The sequence below is a fragment of the Lissotriton vulgaris genome, chromosome 5, assembly GCF_964263255.1.
Source record: "Lissotriton vulgaris chromosome 5, aLisVul1.2, whole genome shotgun sequence".
NCBI lineage: Eukaryota > Metazoa > Chordata > Amphibia > Caudata > Salamandridae > Lissotriton > Lissotriton vulgaris.
In genome coordinates this window covers 16,078,868-16,100,844 of record NC_141693.1, presented here as the reverse complement: position 1 = coordinate 16,100,844, position 21,977 = coordinate 16,078,868, and the positions used below count along the sequence as shown (strand labels likewise).

The 21,977-nt window shown below is 44.7% G+C and overlaps 1 protein-coding gene across 2 annotated transcripts in view; it reads right to left on the bottom strand.

The window, feature by feature from the left end:
* The window catches only part of LOC147710005 (antigen peptide transporter 2-like), a 179,211-nt gene that overhangs the window by 75,062 nt on the left and 82,172 nt on the right, over window positions 1-21,977 (bottom strand). For both annotated transcript variants that reach the window (XM_086920680.1, XM_086920681.1), the window contains exons 5-8: window positions 13,796-14,001; window positions 10,491-10,688; window positions 3,823-3,951; window positions 16-198 (exon numbers count right to left, since the gene is read on the bottom strand). In XM_086920680.1, coding sequence (XP_086776806.1) covers window positions 16-198; window positions 3,823-3,951; window positions 10,491-10,688; window positions 13,796-14,001 — 716 coding nt within the window. The remainder of the gene's footprint in view (window positions 1-15; window positions 199-3,822; window positions 3,952-10,490; window positions 10,689-13,795; window positions 14,002-21,977) is intronic.

The window sequence follows — 21,977 nt, the reverse complement described above, 5'->3', positions numbered from 1 at the left end:
ACCACACTCACTCACCTTGAGCACGTCCTTCCGGGTGGGGTAAGAAAACATCACGTTGTTGAACCGGATGTGGCCCTGTAGGGTGTCAGGCTTCAGGTGACCCCCAGTGGACACCCCAGGAGTTCGGTCCATGTACTGGAACACCTTCTCCGCTGCCCCTACGGACACGATCATCTGGCTGTACATGTGCACCATGGTCTGCAGGGAGGTGAAGGAGAGAAGGTTATCCCTTTCCAGATGGAAGTGAACTCACCCGGTAAACATTGTCTGACCTCCCTTAACCCCTTCGCTGCTAGGACTTTTCCCCCTGTGTCAAGCCTTTTTTGGCTATTTGAGGTAGTTTGCGCTTAGGCCCCTGTAATTTTTTTCCCACATAAGGTATCCACGCCAAATTTGTGTCCTTTTTTCCAACATCATGAGGATTCTAAAGGTACCCAGGGTTTGCGGCTCCCCCTAGAGGGAACTCAGAAATTTGCCAAAATAAAACTAAATCTAGTTTTTGGGGGGAAAAATGGGAAAAAGGGCTACAGATTAAAGCATCTGGTTTTTCCCCTGGAAATGGTATCAAAAAAGGGGTTGTGGTGCTGAAATCACCATCTTCCCATATTTATGTGACAAGCAGACTCTCGTCAGAAAACCAAACATCTTTACACAGTTTTGCTGTTTTTCTGGGACATAGCCTATTTTTGCTACGTTTTTGTGCTTTCAACCTCCTTCCAGTTAATGGTAGAAATGGGTATGAAAGCTATACATTTTAGAAAAGTAGACACAATTCTGAATTCAGCAAGGGGTCAATTGTGTAGATCCTTCAAGGTTTATTTACAGAAACTAACAGTTAAATATAGTAAAAATGGAAAATTAAATGATATAAAACAGCCATTTGTGTCAACGTTTTCACCTGTAACTTTATCTAATTATGACAGCTCTTTGAAAGCAATATACTGTTACATCCGCTTGACCTTTCTGGTTGTGGGGATATATAAGACTTGTAGGTTCACCAAGAACCCGACGAATGCAGAGCCAATACCTGAGCAGTGTCTTGCAATGTTTTTTTTATTTTGTATACATGGAAAAATCGGTATAAAAGACACCTATGTATTTCTGAAATGAGAACAAAATATAGAGTTTAGGAACAGGAGATATTTGCACATTTCCAAAATTGGGAGTACCCATACTAGCATGAGAATTATAGGTCATTATGTGAAAATGGCTTATTTTTTGCACATTGTCTTTCATTTGGAAGGAAGAAAAGCATGGAAAGTCAATAGCTAATAACGGCTGCTCTACTATTCTGTGTTACCCCAAGTCTCCCGAAAAAAATGGTACCTCACTTGAGTGGATAGGCCTAGTACCCACGACAGAAAATGGCTCAAAACGCAATGTGGACACACCACATTTTCAAAAGGAAAACAACCCTTTTTTGCAAAGTGCCTAGCTGTAGTTTTTTAACCCTAGCTCTGCCTGCACCTAGGGAAACATAGCAAACCTACACATTTTTAAAAACTAGACACCAAGGGGAATCCAGGATGGGGTGACTTGACTGGTTCGCACTAGGTTCTGTTACCCAGAATCCCCTGCAAACCTAAACATTTGTACAAAAAAAGCAAATTTTCCTCACATGTCTGTGGTGGAAAGTTCTGGAATATGTGTAGATCCACGACATTTCACCCACCCCGCATTCCCCAAAGTCATCCGAGAAAAATGGTACCTTACTTGTGTGGGTAGGCCTTGTGCCCGCAACACTAAATGGCCCAAAACGCAACGTGGACACACCACATTTTCGCTGTAAAAAATTACCCTTTTTTTTGCAAAGTACCTAGCTGTAGTTTTTTAACCCTAGCTCTGCCGGCACCTAGGGAAACCTAGCAAGCCTATACATTTTTTTAAAGTAGACACCCAGGGGAATCCAGGATGGGGTGACTTGACTGACTCTCACTAGGTTCTGTTACCCAGAATCCCTTGCAAACCTAAAAATGTGTCCCAAAAAGCATTTTTTCCTCACATTTCTCTGGTGGAAAGTTCTGGACTCTGCATGGATCCACAAAATTCCACCCACCCCGCGTTCCGCAAAGTCTTCAGAGAAAAATGGTACCTCACTTGTGTGGGAAGGCCTAGTGCCCGTGACAGGAAACTGCCCAAAACGCAACTTTGACACATCACATTTTCACAGTGAAAAATTACCCTTTTTTTGCAAAGTACCTAGCTGCAGTTTTTGAACCCTAGCTCTGCCGGCACCTAGGGAAACCTAGCAAACCTATACATTTTTAAAAGCTAGACACCCAGGGGAATCCAGGATGGGGTGCCTTGACTGGCTCTCACCAAGTTCTGTTACCCAGAATCCCTTGTAAATCTAACAGTTTGTCCCAAAAAACACTTGTTCCTCACATTTCTCTGGTGGAAAGTTCTGGAATCTGCGTGGATCAACAAAATTCCACCCACCCCACGTTCTCCAAAGTCTTCCGCAAAAAATTGTACCTCACTTGTGTGGGTATGTTTAGTGCCCGCAATAATGAACGGCCCATACGCAATGTTGACACACCACATTTTCACAGTGAAAAATGACCCTTTTTTTGCAAAGTGCCTAGCTGTAGTTTTTTAACCCTAGCTCTGCCGGCACCTAAGGAAACCTAGCAAACGATACATTTTTTAAAGCTAGACACCCAGGGGAATCCAGGATAGGGTGACTTGACTGGCTCTCACCAGGTTCTGTTACCCAGAATCCCTTGCAAACCTAAAATTTTGTTGAAAAAAACCATTTTCCTTACATTTCTGAGGAGGAAAGTTCTGGAATCTGCGTGGATCTACAAAATTCAACCACCAGTCGTTCCCCAATATCTTTCAAGAAAAATGGTACCTTACTTGCGTGGGTGGGTCAAGTACCTGCGACAGGCAAGGGCCCAAATCCTATTGAGGCGACATCAAAATTACCTATTGCAAACCAACCTGGTTTTACAAGGGGGGTCCCATTTGTTTTTGGCCCGGGGCTCGGCAGCCAGCGAAGGAAACCTACACATTTCTGGAAACTAGACACCCGGGGGAGTCCAGTGAGGTATGGCTTGCGTGGGTCCCCCAACATTCTCCTACCCAAAATCCCCTGCAAACCTCAAATTTACCTGAGACAATCACTTTTTTGTCCAATGTTTTTGGAAAATGTCTGGAATCTGCGCGGATCCACAAATTTCCTCCTACCCAGCGTTCCCCCAAGTCTCCCGATAAAAATGGTACCTCACTTGTGTGGGTAGGCATAGTGGCTGCCACAGGAAATGGCCAAAATCGTTCAGTGGAAACGTCAAAATTACCTAAAACAAAACTATCTGTTTTTTTGGGGCGGGGGCACCTGGGGTTTTGGCCCCGGGTTCAGCGGCCATCTTGGGAAACTACTAAACCCAAACATTTCTGAAAACTAGACACCCGGGGGAGTCCAATAAGGTATGGCTTCCATGGATCCCCCAACGTTTTCCTACCCAGAATGCCATGCAAACTTCAAATTTAGCTGTAAAAAACACATTTTCCACATATTTTTGTGTGGAATAACCGTGGCGGCACAAATGTCCTACCCCACAGCGTTCTCCTTAGTGTCCCGAGTAAAATGATACATCACTTGTGTGGGTGTCCAATACAGAATCGGCTAAAAACGTATTTTTTTTAAATGTAGCGCTTAGAATTCTCTGTGCTATTCCATTATTTCCTATGTTTTGGGCTCCCAGTCACAGCCCCTTGCTCCACCCACATGAGTGAGGTATCATTTTACTCAGGACACATTAGTATTTGAAGCACAAACACCTACATTTAGTAGTAACGGTTCGCAAGGGTGACCCTTACCCTTATGTGATCTCCAGCCTCCATCTGGAATAGGATGAACGAGACGAGACGCCCACTGCTTATTCTACCGCTCTGGACCAGGTGCTGCCCAAAGTACAGCATCGCCACATGCACCGCGAGCACGGCCAGCTGCAAGGAACAAAACAGTGACAAGCTCTCTCATCTTGTATCAATGCACCCCGCCACAGACATCAGAAAACACCCAACAGTGTTGATGGATCAGAGGCTCCCAGGGATACAGAGAACTGCGAATAAGCTACTTACCTGTAACACATTGTTTGGCAGCGTGGTTCAATTATATTTTTATTATCTAGGTATTTATTGAAGAATCTCGGAGTACTTCACAAAATGAGCAAGCTATGCTCTACCAGAATGGCCTGAGAACCGGACAGGATCAGAAAGTTTGTAAAAAGTCGCCCACTGAGGACTGACATCTGAGACATCCTGGTACCGGTCCCTGTGGCCTTTGCCAAGGTCTAGCCGGCGTTACGTCAACTCGATGAAGAAACTTAGACTGGATAAGTCGCTATGCATTAGACATGGCTGTCTTTCTGTGGGGCATTAGCACTGATATCCATTTGTCTTCATCTAGATGACCTATAGCATCCTCCCATGTCTCTCGGAGTTTCGGAGCGGTGTCTGAAGAGTTTATGATCAATGCACGGTATAGAGCAGGTACTTTTCCCCTACCAGATAGTTCAATCATGGTCAGCTTAGAAATATTGATGGAATTGTGCGTGCCGTCGACCAAATTCATCTTGCAACTCAAGGAAAGGTCTCAGGGCACCTGTGGGGGCCACATTTTCTAGTAGATTGATTTCCAGACGATCCTCTCCTCCAAAACCCTCAAGTGCGGTGACATCTGGGAGAGTATTACCAGTCCATAGAGGGTTCTGGCCCGCCAGCCTCCATACCACCTGATTAATTTATTAGAGGTTTTCGAGACCTCAAGGGCCACCCTCGTCACAGATGGGATTTCTGCCTGGGTGGCTTCACATACAGGATATATATTGGAGATTCCTCTCCCATAAACCATAGTCTCACTGGGTATGCAGGACCAGCCCTCGTGCCCACCTATGCTGATAATGATTGAAAATTGTCAGACAAGCGACTTCGTAAAAGAATATATTACATGTAATAGAATATATCATAGGCCTTTCCCAATCGTAGATGGAGTTCTAGCATTTGAACAGTGATTCTTACCGGAGGTTCCCATCTCAATGAAAGGACCAAAGACATGCTGCGAGCGTAGGTAAAAATCCTCATGGAAGGGAAAAGGGTAGTCCTGTAGTGCATAAAGTACTTTCAGGAGAGTAATCATTTCAAAAGAGCCACTTTTCCAAGTATAGACGGGAGGTAGGGAGGCCCATAATTGCACTGCATCCTCTATGTATGTACGATGTTCCCCCAGATATTTAATACTGCGTGTTGTAATCCTCAACCCTATGTGCTCTGCCCATGAATGATAGTTATCCTGATGGCCATGATGGCCTAGTCTTACTCCAGTTGGTTTGAAGACCCGAGAGTGTACCAAACTCCATCAGCACCTGCATTGCTGCTTGCTCCAGGGCTTCTATTGCGATAGAAGAATAGGGGCGACAAAGAGAACCCCTATTTCACAACTCTCTTAAGTCGGATACTGCCTAGCTGTCCATCAGGTGCAGAACAAGTGTAAGCCAGGAAGGTGGTCCAAAGCCAATATAATGAGGGAGATCAAATAGACATTTCCATGATACATCATCGAAAGCTTTATCAGAGTCGATTAACAGTACCGCTAAGAGGCTTTTAAGGGTGCCCCAAAGCCATAGCATTAGCAGCCCGCCTTCTTTTATGCCTAGTGGCCCGATGAGGGATAAAACCGCTCTGATCAGGATGTATTAAGTTAGTAATTATGCCTCCGACTCGGGTCACTAATACCTTGGCCAAGATTTTCAGTTCAGAGTTAATGAATGAGATTGGGGGGTATGATTCTCGACATTCGTTGGTCTATGTAGTTTGGGTAGATTTGAACATCTCTGAAGGAAAGGCACCCTGTGCCCTTAGCGCATCAAACCTACCAAGGAGTGACTGAGCTAGTGATGTATTGAGGCATGTATAAAATTCCATAGGGAAGCGATCCTGCCTCAGGGTCTTGCCGGAGGCCAGTTGCTGTAAGGCCTCTGTTATTCATTGGTGGTCAATAGGGTTTTTATATTGGAGTTTGTCTTTCGTTGAAACTGTGGCCATGAAATAGCGGTTCAAGTAGTACGTCAGATTTGTGTTATTTGCGATGGTGGTGTCTGATAAAGGTAATGTGATACTGGGCAAAGGTGTCTGCAGTGTCATGTGGAAAGTTCCACGGAGCATGGGTATGTGAAGATAAAGCTCAATGAGGGACATTAGCATCTATGGAGCACGTTTATGTGAAGATAAAGCTTAGTGAGGGACATTAAGATCCACCAAGAGTGAGTTTGTGAAGATAAAGCTCAGTGAGGGACATTAAGATCCACAGAGAGTGAGCTTGTGAATATAAAGCTCAGTGAGAGGTATTATGATCCACGGAGAGTGAGTTTGTGAAGATAAAGCTCAGTGAGGGACATTAAGATCCACAGAGAGTGAGTTTGTAAAGATAATGCTCAGTGGGGGACATTAAGATCCACCAAGAGTGAGTTTGTAAAGATAAAGCTCAGTGAGGGACATTAAGATCCACCAAGAGTGAGTTTGTGAAGATAAAGCTCAGTGAGGGACATTAAGATCCACCAAGAGTGAGTTTGTGAAGATAAAGCTCAGTGAGGGACATTAAGATCCACCAAGAGTGAGTTTGTGAAGATAAAGCTCAGTGAGAGACATTAATATCCACAGAGAGTGAGTTTGTAAAGATAATGCTCAGTGAGGGACAATAAGATCCACGGAGCGTGAGCTTGTGAATATGAAGCTCAGTGAGGGACATTATGATCCACGGAGAGTGAGTTTGTGAACATAAAGCTCAGTGAGGGACATTAAGATCCACTGAGAGTGAGTTTGTGAATATAAAGCTCAGTGAGGGACATTATGATCCACAGAGAGTGAGTTTGTGAACATAAAACTCAGTGAGGGACATTAAGATCCACGAGAGTGAGTATGTGAAGATAAAGCTTAGTGAGGGACATTAACACCCATGAGAGTGAGTATGTGAAGATAAAGCTCAGTGAGGGACATTAAGACCCACGAGAGTGAGTATGTGAAGATAAAGCTCAGTGAGGGACATTAACATCCACGGAGCATAGGTTTGTGAAGATAAAGCTCAGTATGTGAAGATAAAGCTCAGTGAGGGACATTAAGATCCACGGAGAGTGAGTGCGTGAATATAAAGCTCACTGAGGGACATTAAGATCCACAGAGAGTGAGTTTGTGAATATAAAGCTCAGTAAGGGACATTTAGATCCACAGAGAGTGAGTTTGTGAAGATAATGCTCAGTGAGGGACAATAAGATCCACGGAGCGTGAGCTTGTGAATATGAAGCTCAGTGAGGGACATTATGATCCACGGAGAGTGAGTTTGTGAACATAAAGCTCAGTGAGGGACATTAAGATCCACTGAGAGTGAGTTTGTGAATATAAAGCTCAGTGAGGGACATTATGATCCACAGAGAGTGAGTTTGTGAACATAAAACTCAGTGAGGGACATTAAGATCCACGAGAGTGAGTATGTGAAGATAAAGCTTAGTGAGGACATTAACACCCATGAGAGTGAGTATGTGAAGATAAAGCTCAGTGAGGGACATTAAGACCCACGAGAGTGAGTATGTGAAGATAAAGCTCAGTGAGGGACATTAACATCCACGGAGCATAGGTTTGTGAAGATAAAGCTCAGTATGTGAAGATAAAGCTCAGTGAGGGACATTAAGATCCACGGAGAGTGAGTGTGTGAATATAAAGCTCACTGAGGGACATTAAGATCCACAGAGAGTGAGTTTGTGAATATAAAGCTCAGTAAGGGACATTTAGATCCACAGAGAGTGAGTTTGTGAAGATAAAGCTCAGTGAGGGACATTAAGATCCAGACAGCATGGGTATGTGAAGATAAATCTCAGTGAGGGACATTATGATCCACCGAGAGTGAGTATGTGAAGATAAAGCTCAGTGAGGGAAATTAAAATTTACAAAGCATGAGTTTACGAATATAAAACACAGATTGAGTGAAGGTCTTCACCATCTGCCCCTCTGAGAAGAAAGTATTGTATTATCAGCTTCTAGGGAGCTCCCTTGATGTATGTGTTTAGTGTGTGCTGTCTGCAATAACCTATCTGTCCCAGATGCTTGTGCAGCGAAACCCACCCTTCATCAACCGGCAAGGAAACATCTGCTTGGCTTTGAAAGAGTACCGGAGCGGTCATGTTTATGGGTTGCAGAAGATCCAGGTCAGCCGGTCCTTGTGTGGAATTGGTTGATCGATCTCAGGAGCCAGTCCCCAGAGCGTATTTATCGGTACAGATCGTCTTTTGCTGTGCATCAAGGGTGGTTTCTGATCTTGTGGGTCGATCGTCTTACCTTTGCTTGGTTTTCCCCATTGTGGTATCTATCCTCTTTAAGCTGAGCACGCGGGCCCATGTGCATGATGTGGGGTCTCTCCTCTATCCTTTCCAACACTGCTTGTGGAGTCTCAAAAAAGAAGGAGCGGTGTTGAAAGAAGATCCTAAGCTTAGCCGGATAAAGTAACATATACCTAATGTTAATTTCCTGAAGATTCTCTTTAGTGATTGGATAGATCAGGAAAGATGGATATGGTTGTGATTTATAGAGCAAATATTCTTTTAGTCTAGCAGCATTATGGATATCATCCCTGTCCCGTTAATGAAGAAATCGGGCAGTAACTGGATGAGAGCGTGTTCCCCAGTGATGGCATCCACGGCAGGGCCAATGCATACATTCGCTGACAAAATTGGGCGACAGTTATCCTCTGGGATCCACTCTTGTAACTATCTTTCTAGGGAAGGCACCAGCCTTCAAGTTATCAGGGAATCCAAGAAGCCGAAGGTTATTGTGATGGAAACGGTCCTCTCGGTTGTCCACCCTCATCTACAGAGAACATGTTAACTCCATAAGTAAATCCACTTTTTTTTGCATATCCCCATGAAGACCTCTACTGTGATTCTGGATCCCTCTGCTGTGATTCCCTTGACTGCTTTTCGTAGAACCTTTCCCGTTAGGCACACGTCGACCCTAATCTCACCTATTATCCTCTCCATATTCTGTTGGTAGCTTTTGTGTTCACAGGAGAGTTTTAACAATTCTTCCTTTATTTGGTTATTAGAAAAAAATATACGTCTATATTAGTTGCAAGATGAAAAAAATTATCTTATTTCTGTTTATGCTTTTGCTCGCTCCCTTTTTCTTCTATTGTAACTTTTTCTTTTTTCTACAATTATCACCATTGCCTTGAAATGTTTATAAAACTGTTTATTACGTGCACACGTTTGGAAGTTTACCAATTTGAAGCTACCTATAATGTTACCAGTATGCGCTCTATGATTAAATGCAAGTACTCGCCGAAGCTTGAAAGCAAAATAGAAAATTCTTTCAAAATACAATGTATATAAAAATAGCAACTAGAAGACAATAATAATAAAGGCCTTGAATAAGAACAGATGTAATTAGGGGTCTAGTTATTAAGGAAAGTCAAAAAAGTGCATCCATGTAATATGTCCTCGCACCAGTACATGTTTACAACTTTCATGAATTCACACGTATTTAAAGAAGTAGGCCTGGAATCAGTACTACTTTGAGAACTGCATTTTTGTGTGAGCAAATATGCATGTCTATGTCTGCTCGTTCGAGAATCTGCTGAACGTTTGCAAGTTGACTTTACCAACAACCCTTTTTTACCAGCCTGGCAAAAGATGTATTTTTGCCCTTGTCAGAAGTAAATTTTCAACTTGTCCCAGTGTAGGAAGAGATTGGAAAGAGTTGGTAAAAACCTTTAAACGTGAACATTTGTGGGTGTGCACAAACTCAAATGGATATTCCAACCCTGGAATGACCACTTCTCGCTACTTCCAGCTCCAGTAAGTAGATTTGCGGGAAGGTGGAAAAATCAGGGAATTACTCGAATATAAACCCTGCTATAATGTGAGTCCTGGCCTCACCACTTCTGATTCAATGAGAATGTTGCCATGATTTGTCAACTCGCTGGATGCCACTAAAGGGACAAGTGGATATTTTTTACAGGAAAAGAAGAATTATGAAACATTCAATCTCATTGACAAGGATATTTTATAAAATCCCACACTCTTGAATGTATTTTAATAGATTTTTAAACGTGTCCCTAATTAAACCACCCGTTTGTGAAATGGGTTAAAATGTGATGGACATCAAGCTGCTTCACTACTGTTAGTAGGAAGTAACATTTTTCATCATTTATTTTTTTTGTTTTTAGTTTTTCCGCGCCTACATCTGCTTGTGGACTAACATTCACTTATCATAAAGAAACAACTGTAAACTTTCATAAGCCTGCTGCAGCCCTTCCAAAGGAAAACATAGACCCTTTCTTCCCTGTGACTGCACACTACCACCCACCACATGCACTCGGCCAACAGGAAGAGGGACACCCCTTCTGTAGGTCCCACTTCTACCCACCCAACTTCTAGAGTGGAGAACTTGAACTTTTTACAAATGTCCTTAATGGTGAGAGGGACGGGTGCAAAACATACCCTCCGCGCCAGAAGATACACAGTTTGCACCATTTCCTGCTTGGTCTTCAGGCGATGAGTCTCCAGCAGGGCAGCGCGGTACCTATCGAGCTCCTCGCGTTCTGCGGTGAAACTGCGCACGGTCCTGATGGAAGACACCACCTCACCCGCCAGGTCATTGGATCGAGCAATGGAGTCCTGGACCCTCTTCACCAGATCCTATGGGCAGGAAGAGAACAAGCGTTATCGAAGACTAGCATCCACCATGTCATGTCGGTGCGCTGAGGAAACTGAGATCTAAGTAGCCATCTACGAACGTTTTGCATAGGCGCTTGCTTGCTTTCTTACCGATAGAAAGGCCCATTAGTGAAGCACAAAATTCTGCACACCACACAATCCTTAGTAAATGTAGACGCGGGGTGTGTGAGCTCAAACAATCTTACTGCTGAGAGCATATCACTGGGGGGGGTCATGACTAGGGGTGGGTATAGTTCGCGAAGTAGCGCTAATCGAAGCTGCGTGAAGTGCTCTTCGCACTACGCGAGCTACGCGCAGCACTTCGCGAACTGCATAGTAGCATGTTCGCACTGTGCAAGATGCCCTTTTCAATGATTGCACAGTGCGGACAAGCATCCACCACTGTGCAATCATTGAAAACGGCATCTTGCACAGTGCGAGCTGTACTTTTCTGCCGCTCGAGTAGATTTTTACTCGAGCTGCAGCTTTCTCAACGCGGACTGGTAGTTTCTCATTGCGAGCGGTCGCGAGCATGCGTGACCACTCGCAATGAGAAACCGGACCTCCCCGCGTTGAGAATCTCGCCTGGAGGTTTATTTTCCTGGCTCGCGATCGCGAACAAGGAAAAAGTCTTGCGAGGATGTCATTTTGCTTGCTCGCGGTCGCCAACTTGACGTTGAGGACCGCGAGCAAGCAAAAAATGACCGCTGCACTACGCTACGCATGTTTGCACTGTGCTACGTGCAGCTCGCGTAGTGTGAAGTTGCGCAAACTTCGCAAACTACGCGAGTGTAGCGTAGTGCTTTGCCCAGGGTTAGTCAAGACCTGAGGGTGAGCAGGGTCACTGTGTACACCTGAGATGGGACCCTGAGGCTGGTGAGGAGAGTCACTGAGTGCGACAAACATAACACCCTACACCCTACAACTAGTGAGGGAAGGCACTGTGTGCAACACCAGTGGGGCCCTGAGGCTGGCGAGGGCTCAGTGTGTGCGACTCAGAGCGGGACCCAAGGCTAAGGCTGGAAGGTGTGGGACACAGGCTGGGCCTGGCAAGGAAGACCTCTGTGTGCAACATCAGGGGGGTCCTACAACTAGTGAAAAATATGATATATATAGATGTGTATATATTTTGCAAGAAAAGTCAATATGTCCACTGCGGCTACACAACTGCTCTTGTGAAATGGCAGGAAAAAGAGGTTGGAGCATGTAGGTAATTTTACATGCCTGCATATCCATCCAGATGTGATGAACAGCTGAAAACATCAGCTCTGTGCTCAGAGCAGACAGAAGTATAGAGGGCACACGCACACGCACACCTGCCTTTGCTCTGATGGCCAGAACAGAAGTGAGTGAGATTTCTTAAGTCAATACTGAGCCTACATTGTAATCTAGGTTTCAGATCATTGGGCAATGGAGTGAAATGTGGCTTCACAGAGTCACCTGTTATGTTCATATTTGTAAGGGCTTCCCATCGAAGTTTAATTTTTGTGAATTTAGCATCAATGCCAGAATGGAAACCCACATATATGTTTCCAACAAGGCCAAAAGTTTGCATTATATCTCCATGATTAATCAATGCTTCCTCCTTGCGAGGACATCTAGTGATAAACGCCACTACAGCTTTGTGAAAGAGCACAGGGAGATGTATCCAATGATTGACTCTCTGCATTTTGAGCGACTTGTTGCTTTATAGAACGTTTGGTGATAGAAGTCCATTACTCACTGAACTTCATATAATGATGACAAAATGCCTAAAAAAGTACTATTATAGCCACAATTGTGAATACATCTATATGAGCCATCTGAGAACTGGCTATAAAATATTACAAATGTATTCATTCAATAATGGCTGCCTTGGATAAGCGCGCATTCATAATGTCTTATTTTAACAAACTCATTCAAAGATGGCTGCCGCGGAAGCCCATGCATCTGCAGCAGGTACCCTACCCTGGGTTTGCTAAAATAAAACAGGCCCATTCTTTTGTAGAAGACATGCTTCCTAATGCACAATTGCTGATGGCCATCTTAATTGGGCAAACACATGTTTAGGATGGGTGCTAAAAACTTTAAATAAATAAGGACGGTGCCCAAAGGAGGGACGGGTGGGGGAGCAACAGATGAGCTGGGAGAGGAAAGGATGTGGGGAACCAACGTGGAGATCAAGAGGGGGCAGGGCAAAGTGAGGAGGAAGCTGCCCACAGGGGAGAGAGCAAGAAAAACACAGGCACTTTTACAGGCTGTGTACAGGAAAAGAAAAAAGACAAGTAGTTCTCTGAATGTAAGCACGTCAGCTGTGGAAGAATTTAAGCCAACTAGTTTGAAAACTGGGAGACTGAAATGCACCAGGGCGGGACAAATGAATCAAACAGGAGGAAAGCCCATGAATTATGTATGAGCAGGGAGGTGAGAGAGACAACAAAGCCATCCAATCAAGAGCAAGGGGTGGACCTAAGACCAGTCTATATGTAGTGGAAACAGTAGGTGTGGTCAACAGACGGCTGAAGATGTCTGCAGCGGAGACTTTAAAAACTGGCCATACCTGTAAAGCCTTTCTCGTTTCTTGCGAATGAGTGGCGTGAGATGCCGAATGTGAAAAATGAAATGGTCAGAAGTCATTTTGTGCACTGTTCCAGGACACTAAGGTGCATGGAAGCGCAGCCAAACTCTGCTGACCCTGGAGAGGCAGTTGTTCTGACCTGGGCATCGGGTACAGCTGGGAGGCTGGCACAGGAGGTCTCTCTGTGAAGGGGTCATGCCATAAGCACAGACTGCCTCTAGCCAGAACACACATGATCCCACTCACTGTCACAGTCATGGTATGACACACTAGAAGAGATAAAGCCTCTCTCGCGAACAAACAGAACATGCGCTTACCCACTGGAACAAGCAGGTGTTAGTGGTACAGACAGTCTTTCACTCGCTGAAAGAGACGCTCACTGGAACAGAGAGGCTCTCACTCGTGAGATGAACTGCTCCTGGAGGCCACTCTCTTCACAGCCTATAGTGGAAGATATCATCCTGCGCAGGAATCACGCAAGCATGGCGGAAGACTGAAGTTTGCAATGGAGCTCACATGAGCACAAGGGTACCTCATAGTAGCGGTTGTAGATGGTCTGCAATCCCGCTATGATCAGTGTGTCCACGAATGTAAGAAGAGTCAGCTGCAAGGATATGTTGAGCATGAAGACGTAGGTGGCAACCACCTTCACCAGGCTGCGCAGGAAGATGTTGACGTTGGCAGCAATGGAGCGGCTCATGCGGGCTGTGTCTGCAGAGAGGCGCGAGGTGATCTCTCCTGCACAGCACAGAGAAAGAAAGAGCACATGTTAACACTTGGACAACACTCAATCAGTGATCTTCCAACCACGCCTGTGATATAAATTTATTTATTTAGTTTCTTTTATAGCGCTGGACTCGACCCCCGAAGGGGTATCTCCGCGCTTGATTTGCTTATATTACCAGATATGCTGTTGGTGCCAGAAAAGGTGACCCGTAGAAAGTGTGAGGGGAGCTAAGTTTCATAGAAGAGATGTGTCTTGAGTGTTTTTCGAAATGATAAAAGATTGGCATTATGTCTCAGACTGAAAGGAAGTTTATTCCAGGTGGAGGGTCCTATGTATGACAGTACTCGGCCGCCCTGTCTGGCCTTCTTAATGGAAGGGGTTTTTAGTAAGGCTTGGTTGCTGGATCACAAGAGACGTTCCGGTTTATGGATTTGGAATTTCTGACTCAGATATTGGGGGCCTGATCCATAGAGACTCTTATGTATGATGCAGCAAATCTTGAAATTGAATCACTGACGTATGGGCAACCAATGGAGCTGTTCCAGTAGGGGCCTAGAAGGTGTTCTCGCAGGGACATTAAGGACCAGCCTGGCCGCAGTGTTTTGGGCCACTTGAAGACGGTTAAGCACATGTTCGTTTGCAGAGATGAAGAGACCATTGCAATAGTCTGGACAACTTATTACAAGAACCTGGACAAGCGTCTTTCTATAATCGTCTGACAAGAAGGGGAAAAGTCTTCTTAGGAGACCGATGGTCTGGAAGCAGGAGCCTGTCACTAGGTTCACATGTTCTTTTATAACCAGATCTTGATCCAGTCTTACTCCCAGATTTTTCTCTGATTGCTTTGGGCAGGGGACGGGTCCTAGCTGTAAGTGCCACCAATCCGGTGACCACAGGAGATTGGCTTTCCCGAAGAGCATAACTTCTGTCTTGCCGACATTACACTGGAGGCAGTTGGAGGCCATCCAGGTGGACACCGCTTTCATGCCCTCAGCAAAGAGATTTTTTGTTTCCGGGGTGAGAGTCTGGAAGGGAAACAAGAGCTGGGTGTCGTCGGCATACGACACAGGAGTGAACCCGTATGCTCTCACAATGTCAGCAAGGGGGGCCACGTACACATTAAATAATGTGGGGCTTAGGCATGAGCCCTGTGGAACCCCCTTTGTGAGCTCCCTAAAGGTGGAACAATAGGAGCCCAGGCTGACACTTTGAGAGCGGCCAGTGAGAAAACTCTCCAGCCAGGACAGAGCTAAGCCTCCAATTCCAACTCTCTGCAAACGGCCAAGGAGAAACTCATGCGACACAGTGTCGAAGGCTGATATCAGGGTCTTAAATGTTTTAAGAAACCTCCATGCGCTCAAAAACTTCCCAAAACCTCAAAAAGCCCACTTCTGACACCAGTTGTGCAGGAACGTAAGCCCCCGTTTCCACGGTGGTTGGCATTGAGGATGCTGGAAAGCAGAATATTTGAGTCCAGAGGAGATGATCATGAGGTAGTGGAGGGCCTTCTGGGGGAAGGTTGTGCTTCAAACCTCATAAATAAAATAAAACAAAACAGCAGTGCGCCAGAGATAATGTGTTTGCCATGAGACGGAGGATAGACAAGCTTTGGAGAGGAAATTGAACAGAGTGGAGATACCAAGGTCAAGAGTCCACATTGAGAATGAGGGTTCACTGGATATTGGACAAAGAGGGATGGGAGAGTAATTGGGGGAGAAGGGTGGTCCTTCAGGGCAATCTTCATGCTCCGGGTGAGGTCTCCAAGGATTATGATGAGGGGCATCGGCACAGAGCCCAGGGTCCCACAAAAGCTGTCAACGAAGGATTAGAAGACACCTGGGGATTAATATTTGAGAACAATATGTAGCTTAAATGTCGAAAGAACAGTGAGGCTAATATGAGTCACTGAGGGAATGGTGTGATGTTTGATGAAGGGGAGGGTGAGGTTCCTTTGTAGGGAAGGATGTGATACCCATGGACGGAATGTGCAATGTCCATTTGAGGTAGACCTGGTGGTCTTGGAATTTTACACTTTACGGGCCCGATTCACAGAACTAACTTAAGACAAAATCCTAAACTTACTACTTTTGGTGTTCACAGAAGTTAGGATTTTGTCTTAAGTTTGTCTTAGACAGACTTAAGACAAACTTAAGACAAAATCCTAACTTCTGTGATTACCAAAAGTAGTAAGTTTAGGATTTTGTCTTAAGTTAGTTCTGTGAATCGGGCCCATAGTTTTGATTGGACATGGCAATCCTGATTCTGAAACAGCTTGAACCATCTTTTTAGCTCATACTTTTACGGAGATATCATTGTCTTAGTTGCTCCCTTACCATAAAGTTTAGCTCCCAGTTGGACGTGAAGCTGTCCGGCTCAGTGGGCGCCCGGTCACTGGAATATTTTGACTGTGACTGACCATTTGAGAAGAAGATCCCAAAACTTTAACTCCTCTAAGTGTTGGATGAGGAGTTGCCCAGTGAGTGATATCCACATTGTTCTGAGGGGAACGACGCGCTTTAGGAGCGCAGCCAATAGGAACACCAGTGCCATGGGACTAATGTTACAATAAAGACAGCACTGAAAAAGGACATATAATATTAAACATTTAAAGTCTTACCCATTCCCCATTCCCCCCTCTATCCAGTAACACAGGCTTTCAGCTAAGTTTGGACAAACAGATTTTTTCGAGGGAAAAATACAGATGCATAAAATTAGGGGTTCTATTTATTGAGGCCAGCATAATTACATTTGTGCAAGTTAAAGAGGATTTTGGCCTGACTGGATCAGAGAGATTCAGATTCAGACATCTACACCCCTGGGCAACACAAACCACTGTAGGGACCAGTGCTTCCAGTTGCAGAACCTCGTACCAAAAACTGCAATCAGCACATATTATGTACTCACAGTACTCTGTGCATCAGAACCACAACACAACCGTGGTTTCAAGGAGCTTCAGAGAAAGATCTGGGCGTTACATTTAATTATAATCAGTGGGCTGACCTCAGTCTCCTACTGGGAGAACACAGACGGCAAAGAGGCCAATCCTAAAATACTCTACAGATGGCAGTGTATTCCATATTTAACAAACATATATCAGAGAAGCGCCGGAGGGAATGTGATGAAACATGTACCCTATCTCATAATTTATGAGACTGCCCAAAACTCAAAGAATACTGTGGAAGAGTCCTTTCTACAAGACATGTAGGATATCACAGGGCTCTCGATACCACCAACGGCATGGGTAGCAGTATTTGGATGAATGCTGGACATTAAATGGAGGACCAAAAAAGACATAAAAACGTTTGCATGTTTGTCACTTCTTATAGCAAAATAGATTATCCGGAGGCAGGAGTGTTAGTGATTACGGTCAAGGGTGGGTATGGAAACCACGCTGCGTGATATGGCTGGTAGAGAGAAGGAATTTAGCACTCAGTGGTCTCCTCACTTGGATTTTCTTGCCGGAGACACTAGAGACCCCACATGTCCGAGAACGCTTAGGGCAATCCAGAACCTACCAAGGGACTTGTTTCCGATGGATAGTAGTACCTGGAGTACCGTATGCACAATGCATGCATCGAAACCGAACGGACCTCCATTGGATCAAATGAGAGTTTAATCTTGTGACCCCGCTTGCGAAAATAAGAAGGGATGGGATGGGGTTAGAGAGCGTGGAGGTATTGGCTGCATTCCTTGTGTTAGTTTTTCTTGAGAAAATAGAATAAAGCATAAAATATTTGAAGTTGTACCTTGCTTCCAGAAGTTGGCAGCACCTTTTAGTTACAGAGTCTTTGAACAAACTGAACATGCAGTTTAAAGAGTGTTATTTTATCAGACAGAGTAAGGCTTCAGTGCTACCCAGGAAAGCTCTGCTATCCTTCTTGAGTGAAATAATATTGCGCAACAATCGTGGCAAACACCAGTACTCACCTGGTGTGTTTACTGGTGCAGGAGATCCATGCCACGAGTCTCTTTACCAGTGCTTTACGTCAACATGGCATGGTGTTCAGATACAGAACGCTAGACTCTGTTGATGGATTGATTCTGCCCAAAGAACTCCTTTTACCATAAGGTCTCCTTGACCAGATTATGAATCTACTAATGGCGTTTGGCTTCTGATAATAGTGGTGGAGTAAAGACCTTATCTGAACCCCAGAGTTGAAACTGCCCACTGCATCTTCCTGGGAAAACACTGTGTAGTTTATTGTATCTGTTCTTCCTCCTGTATGCGGAGTGTACACGTATGCGTGTAAGTACATGTGAGGTGTGGTACTCCACTAAAGTCCCCCAGTAGTGTATGTAGAACTTCAAGCAGTAGCCTGCTACATGATGTTGCAAAAATGACTATTTTAAGTGTCCGCAAGAAATACGTGAGAAATCTGTAAACCTTGCTATGAAAAAGTCAATAATATTGACCATTCACTCATCATGAATCCAGAGAAGAAATCAAACTTTACAAACGTGAGAAGAACAAATGTCTCCTGCTAATGTTTCAGAGAAGGCTCACAAAATGCAAATATAAACTCGACGGTCATCAAAATTCACAGAAAAGAACCTATTGACTCAAATATCCTAAAAGAAATCCCCCATGCTATGATGCTGTGCCTGATTCACTCATCATTGGTGCAAGCAAATTGCCTCACAATTGGTCAAGTCAGACCCTTTCTCAAGGAAATAGAGACGCTTGCTATACCAAATTGGACCACAACCCTATTGAAGCACTGACCTCTTATATAAACATGAAACTCACAGAGTGGCGAGAGATAGGCTTACTAAGCACAGAAGAATGCCAGTATCTGACAGTAACAACCCCGTCTTATCCCTGCATATACATACTCCCCAAAATTCACAAAGGGGGCCCCTTTCCACCTGGCCGCCCCATAATCTCTGGAGTCAGTTCGCCTACGGAAAGGCTCTCGGAGTATGTGGACACCTTCATCCAGCCTATGGTACAAAATCTCCCTGCCTACCTGAGGGACACCAAGGACATATTAGGAAAATTGGAAGGATTTGTCTGGTCAGATTCCTTACAATTGGTCACCCTAGACGTAGTTGGACTCTACACTTGCATTAAAAAAGAATTCGGTCTAAGGGCGTTGGAAACTTTTTTAGACAAACGCACAGCAGACCACTTGTCTCACAATGGTGTCCTCCTTGAGATGACGGACATCATACTGTCAAAAAATTACTTTCTACATGACTCAGCTTGGTTCCACCAGATACAAGGGACCGCGATGGGATCCAAATTTGCTCCCGCTTACGCCGGTCTGTTTATGGGCTGGTTCGAGCGGGAGCATGCTTGGGGCCGACATGCGGCGACCTGGATGAACAACATCATTTTCTGGGGTAGGTACATCGATGATGTGATCATGATCTGGGATGGACCTACCCCAGACCTCCAAAAATACTTTGATTACCTTAATGACAATCCGTTTAATGTCCGTTTCACCATGACAAATGACCCGAAAACAATCGATTTTCTGGATGTAAACCTTTTTGTGGAGAACAATAAAATCCAGAGCCGCACTCATCGTAAAGCGACAGCTTGTAACAGCATACTACATTACGAAAGTGCACATCCCCGACATATCGTTGAGAACATCCCCTACGGGGAGATGATACGGATGCGCCGCAACTGCAGCACGGAGGAGGCTTTCCAACAAAATATACAGGAGACAGAAACGCGCTTCCTAGAAAGGGGCTACCCAAGGAAGACACTGGCAAAAGCCAACAGAAAGGTTCAGAATATGTCCAGAACAAACACTCTGGCCCCCAAGCAAAGACCAGCAGATAACAGCAGACCCCTTTCGTTCACCACACAATACTCAGATCAGAGCAGCACGATCTACAATATCCTTAGAAAGAACTGGCATCTCATTGCGGACATACCGAGCCTTCATGATTCGATTACCAGAACGCCCAAGGTCTGCCACAGAAGAGGCAGAAACCTCCGTGACATCTTGTGTCCCAGCTACCTGGAAACGAAAAAGCGAACCAACTGGCTCACAACTCCCACCATAGGTTTCTACACATGTAGCGAGTGCAATATGTGTCCGCTTGGTAGAAATAGAACTAAGACATTTAACTTCAACACAAACAAAACCTACACAATTGACCACATGATCAATTGTAACACAAAATATGTGGTTTATGCCTTGGGTTGCGGCTGTGACAAGATTTACGTAGGCAGTACTAAGAGAACCTTAAAAATCCGCATACAGGAACATGTAAGAGCAAGACGCAATGGAGACCTAAGATATCCCCTAACCTTCCACATGCAGGAACACCACAAAGAAACAGATAACATGTGGTTCATAGGCATAGATCACCAACCCCCACACCCAAGGGGTGGAAACCGGGAACTGGCATTGAGACAACGGGAGGCGGGTTGGATCTGTAGACTTCGTTGCACTGAATTTGGGTTTAACACCGAAGATGAACTGCATTATTTCCTTGAGTAACCCGCATGTGTGGCCCTTAAAATGTTCTGCGCTGTCGTTGAGAATGAGGTTAAGATTATGACGATAACTTTGGATTTCCAAACACCGAAGTCATAATTGATATATTGTCCCTTAGGAACTTAATGTAATATAGACACGATACTGTTGCTGACCTCTAACCTCCGAGGTTTGTCTGCGCTATTACACACTGTAACTTTTGATGTACAATCCTCTCTTCTTGCTGGAGAGGGCTCATGTATCTGTATTTCATGCCATTGTCACTCTCCATTCCAGGTTTATTGTCTGTTTGCACACTTTGCCCTACAATTTTTACCACCTCCCTTCCCTATGACAACACACGCACTATGATTGAGCCACCAGGCACCACACATTTGGCATTCCACCTGCACATAGATGAAAACGTGTAATTTATTTCCTCTTATGCCCTACAACAATACTTGTTAATAACAATAGGTTCTTGCACACTCACGTTCTGAACCTGTCTGACAGTACCTCCCACTAAAACCTGCATGAGCAGGAGGTCTGTCGAAAAATGGCGCCCACTATTGCTTGCCTGGATTGTATCTTTACTCCAGGTCGGGCGCCCCAGACACACCCACTTCTGTCACACACACCCCATCATCTATATCATGTATACCGATCGCACAATAGATTCTTTAATTACAATTAAAGACCTTATATCCGACCTCGCAATTCATAACCAGATTCCAACTAATATACTCTGATTACATTTTTTTGGGGTAGTTTTACTTGAACCCGGAATCTTCTTCCTCTCCTAGGTCCTTACTTTCGAACTAGCTGCAACCATAACCAGCTCACTGGGACTTGTGCTCCAACTTAGATGTTCCATCATGGCCGCTGTGTTAGGCTCGGTGGGACCTTGAATTCAAGAGACTTAATTTCCCTATTAGCGAGGCTGCACCTGCGGTTACCCTTCTCCGCATTAGCACCAAATATCACCCTTTAACATCTTAGTGGTTTAGTCCTCATCTCGGATTATATACGATATTTCGGCTCAAAGTTTCCGACTTCACATTTGGTTTCCGATTTATATTTTCCCGTAATTCACTAACGATCAGATTACGCTCTTCTCTCTCCCTTCCAATGTCCCAAATATCTAGGCGGGCTGTATTCCTAGCTACCGTGTTGGTAATTCGTTCTCGACCTGGACACTCCAAGATGGCCGCCATTGTCAGGCTTACTCGGACTGACGATCCGAGTGAGTTAGCCGCCTGATCATTAAAGCAGCAACTTCTTACATCTTTTGCTGCACCAGCTATGGACATAAGGGCCCGCCTTTCCCCTACTTCATCTTCTCAGGTTCGGGATCGTCTCTTGTTTACTTTACAGGGGCGCGCGTTTTTTAACCGATACTTGCAACTTTACGGCGATATTAAAAGAGGAAATTTTGTATACTAATTAAAAAAGCAATGTGGTCTGTACTGCCGACTTATATACATGCTTTTCCTGTTTAGGGGCACATAAACACATACCATTTCAAACACTACAAGATGGCCGCCGCTTTTACG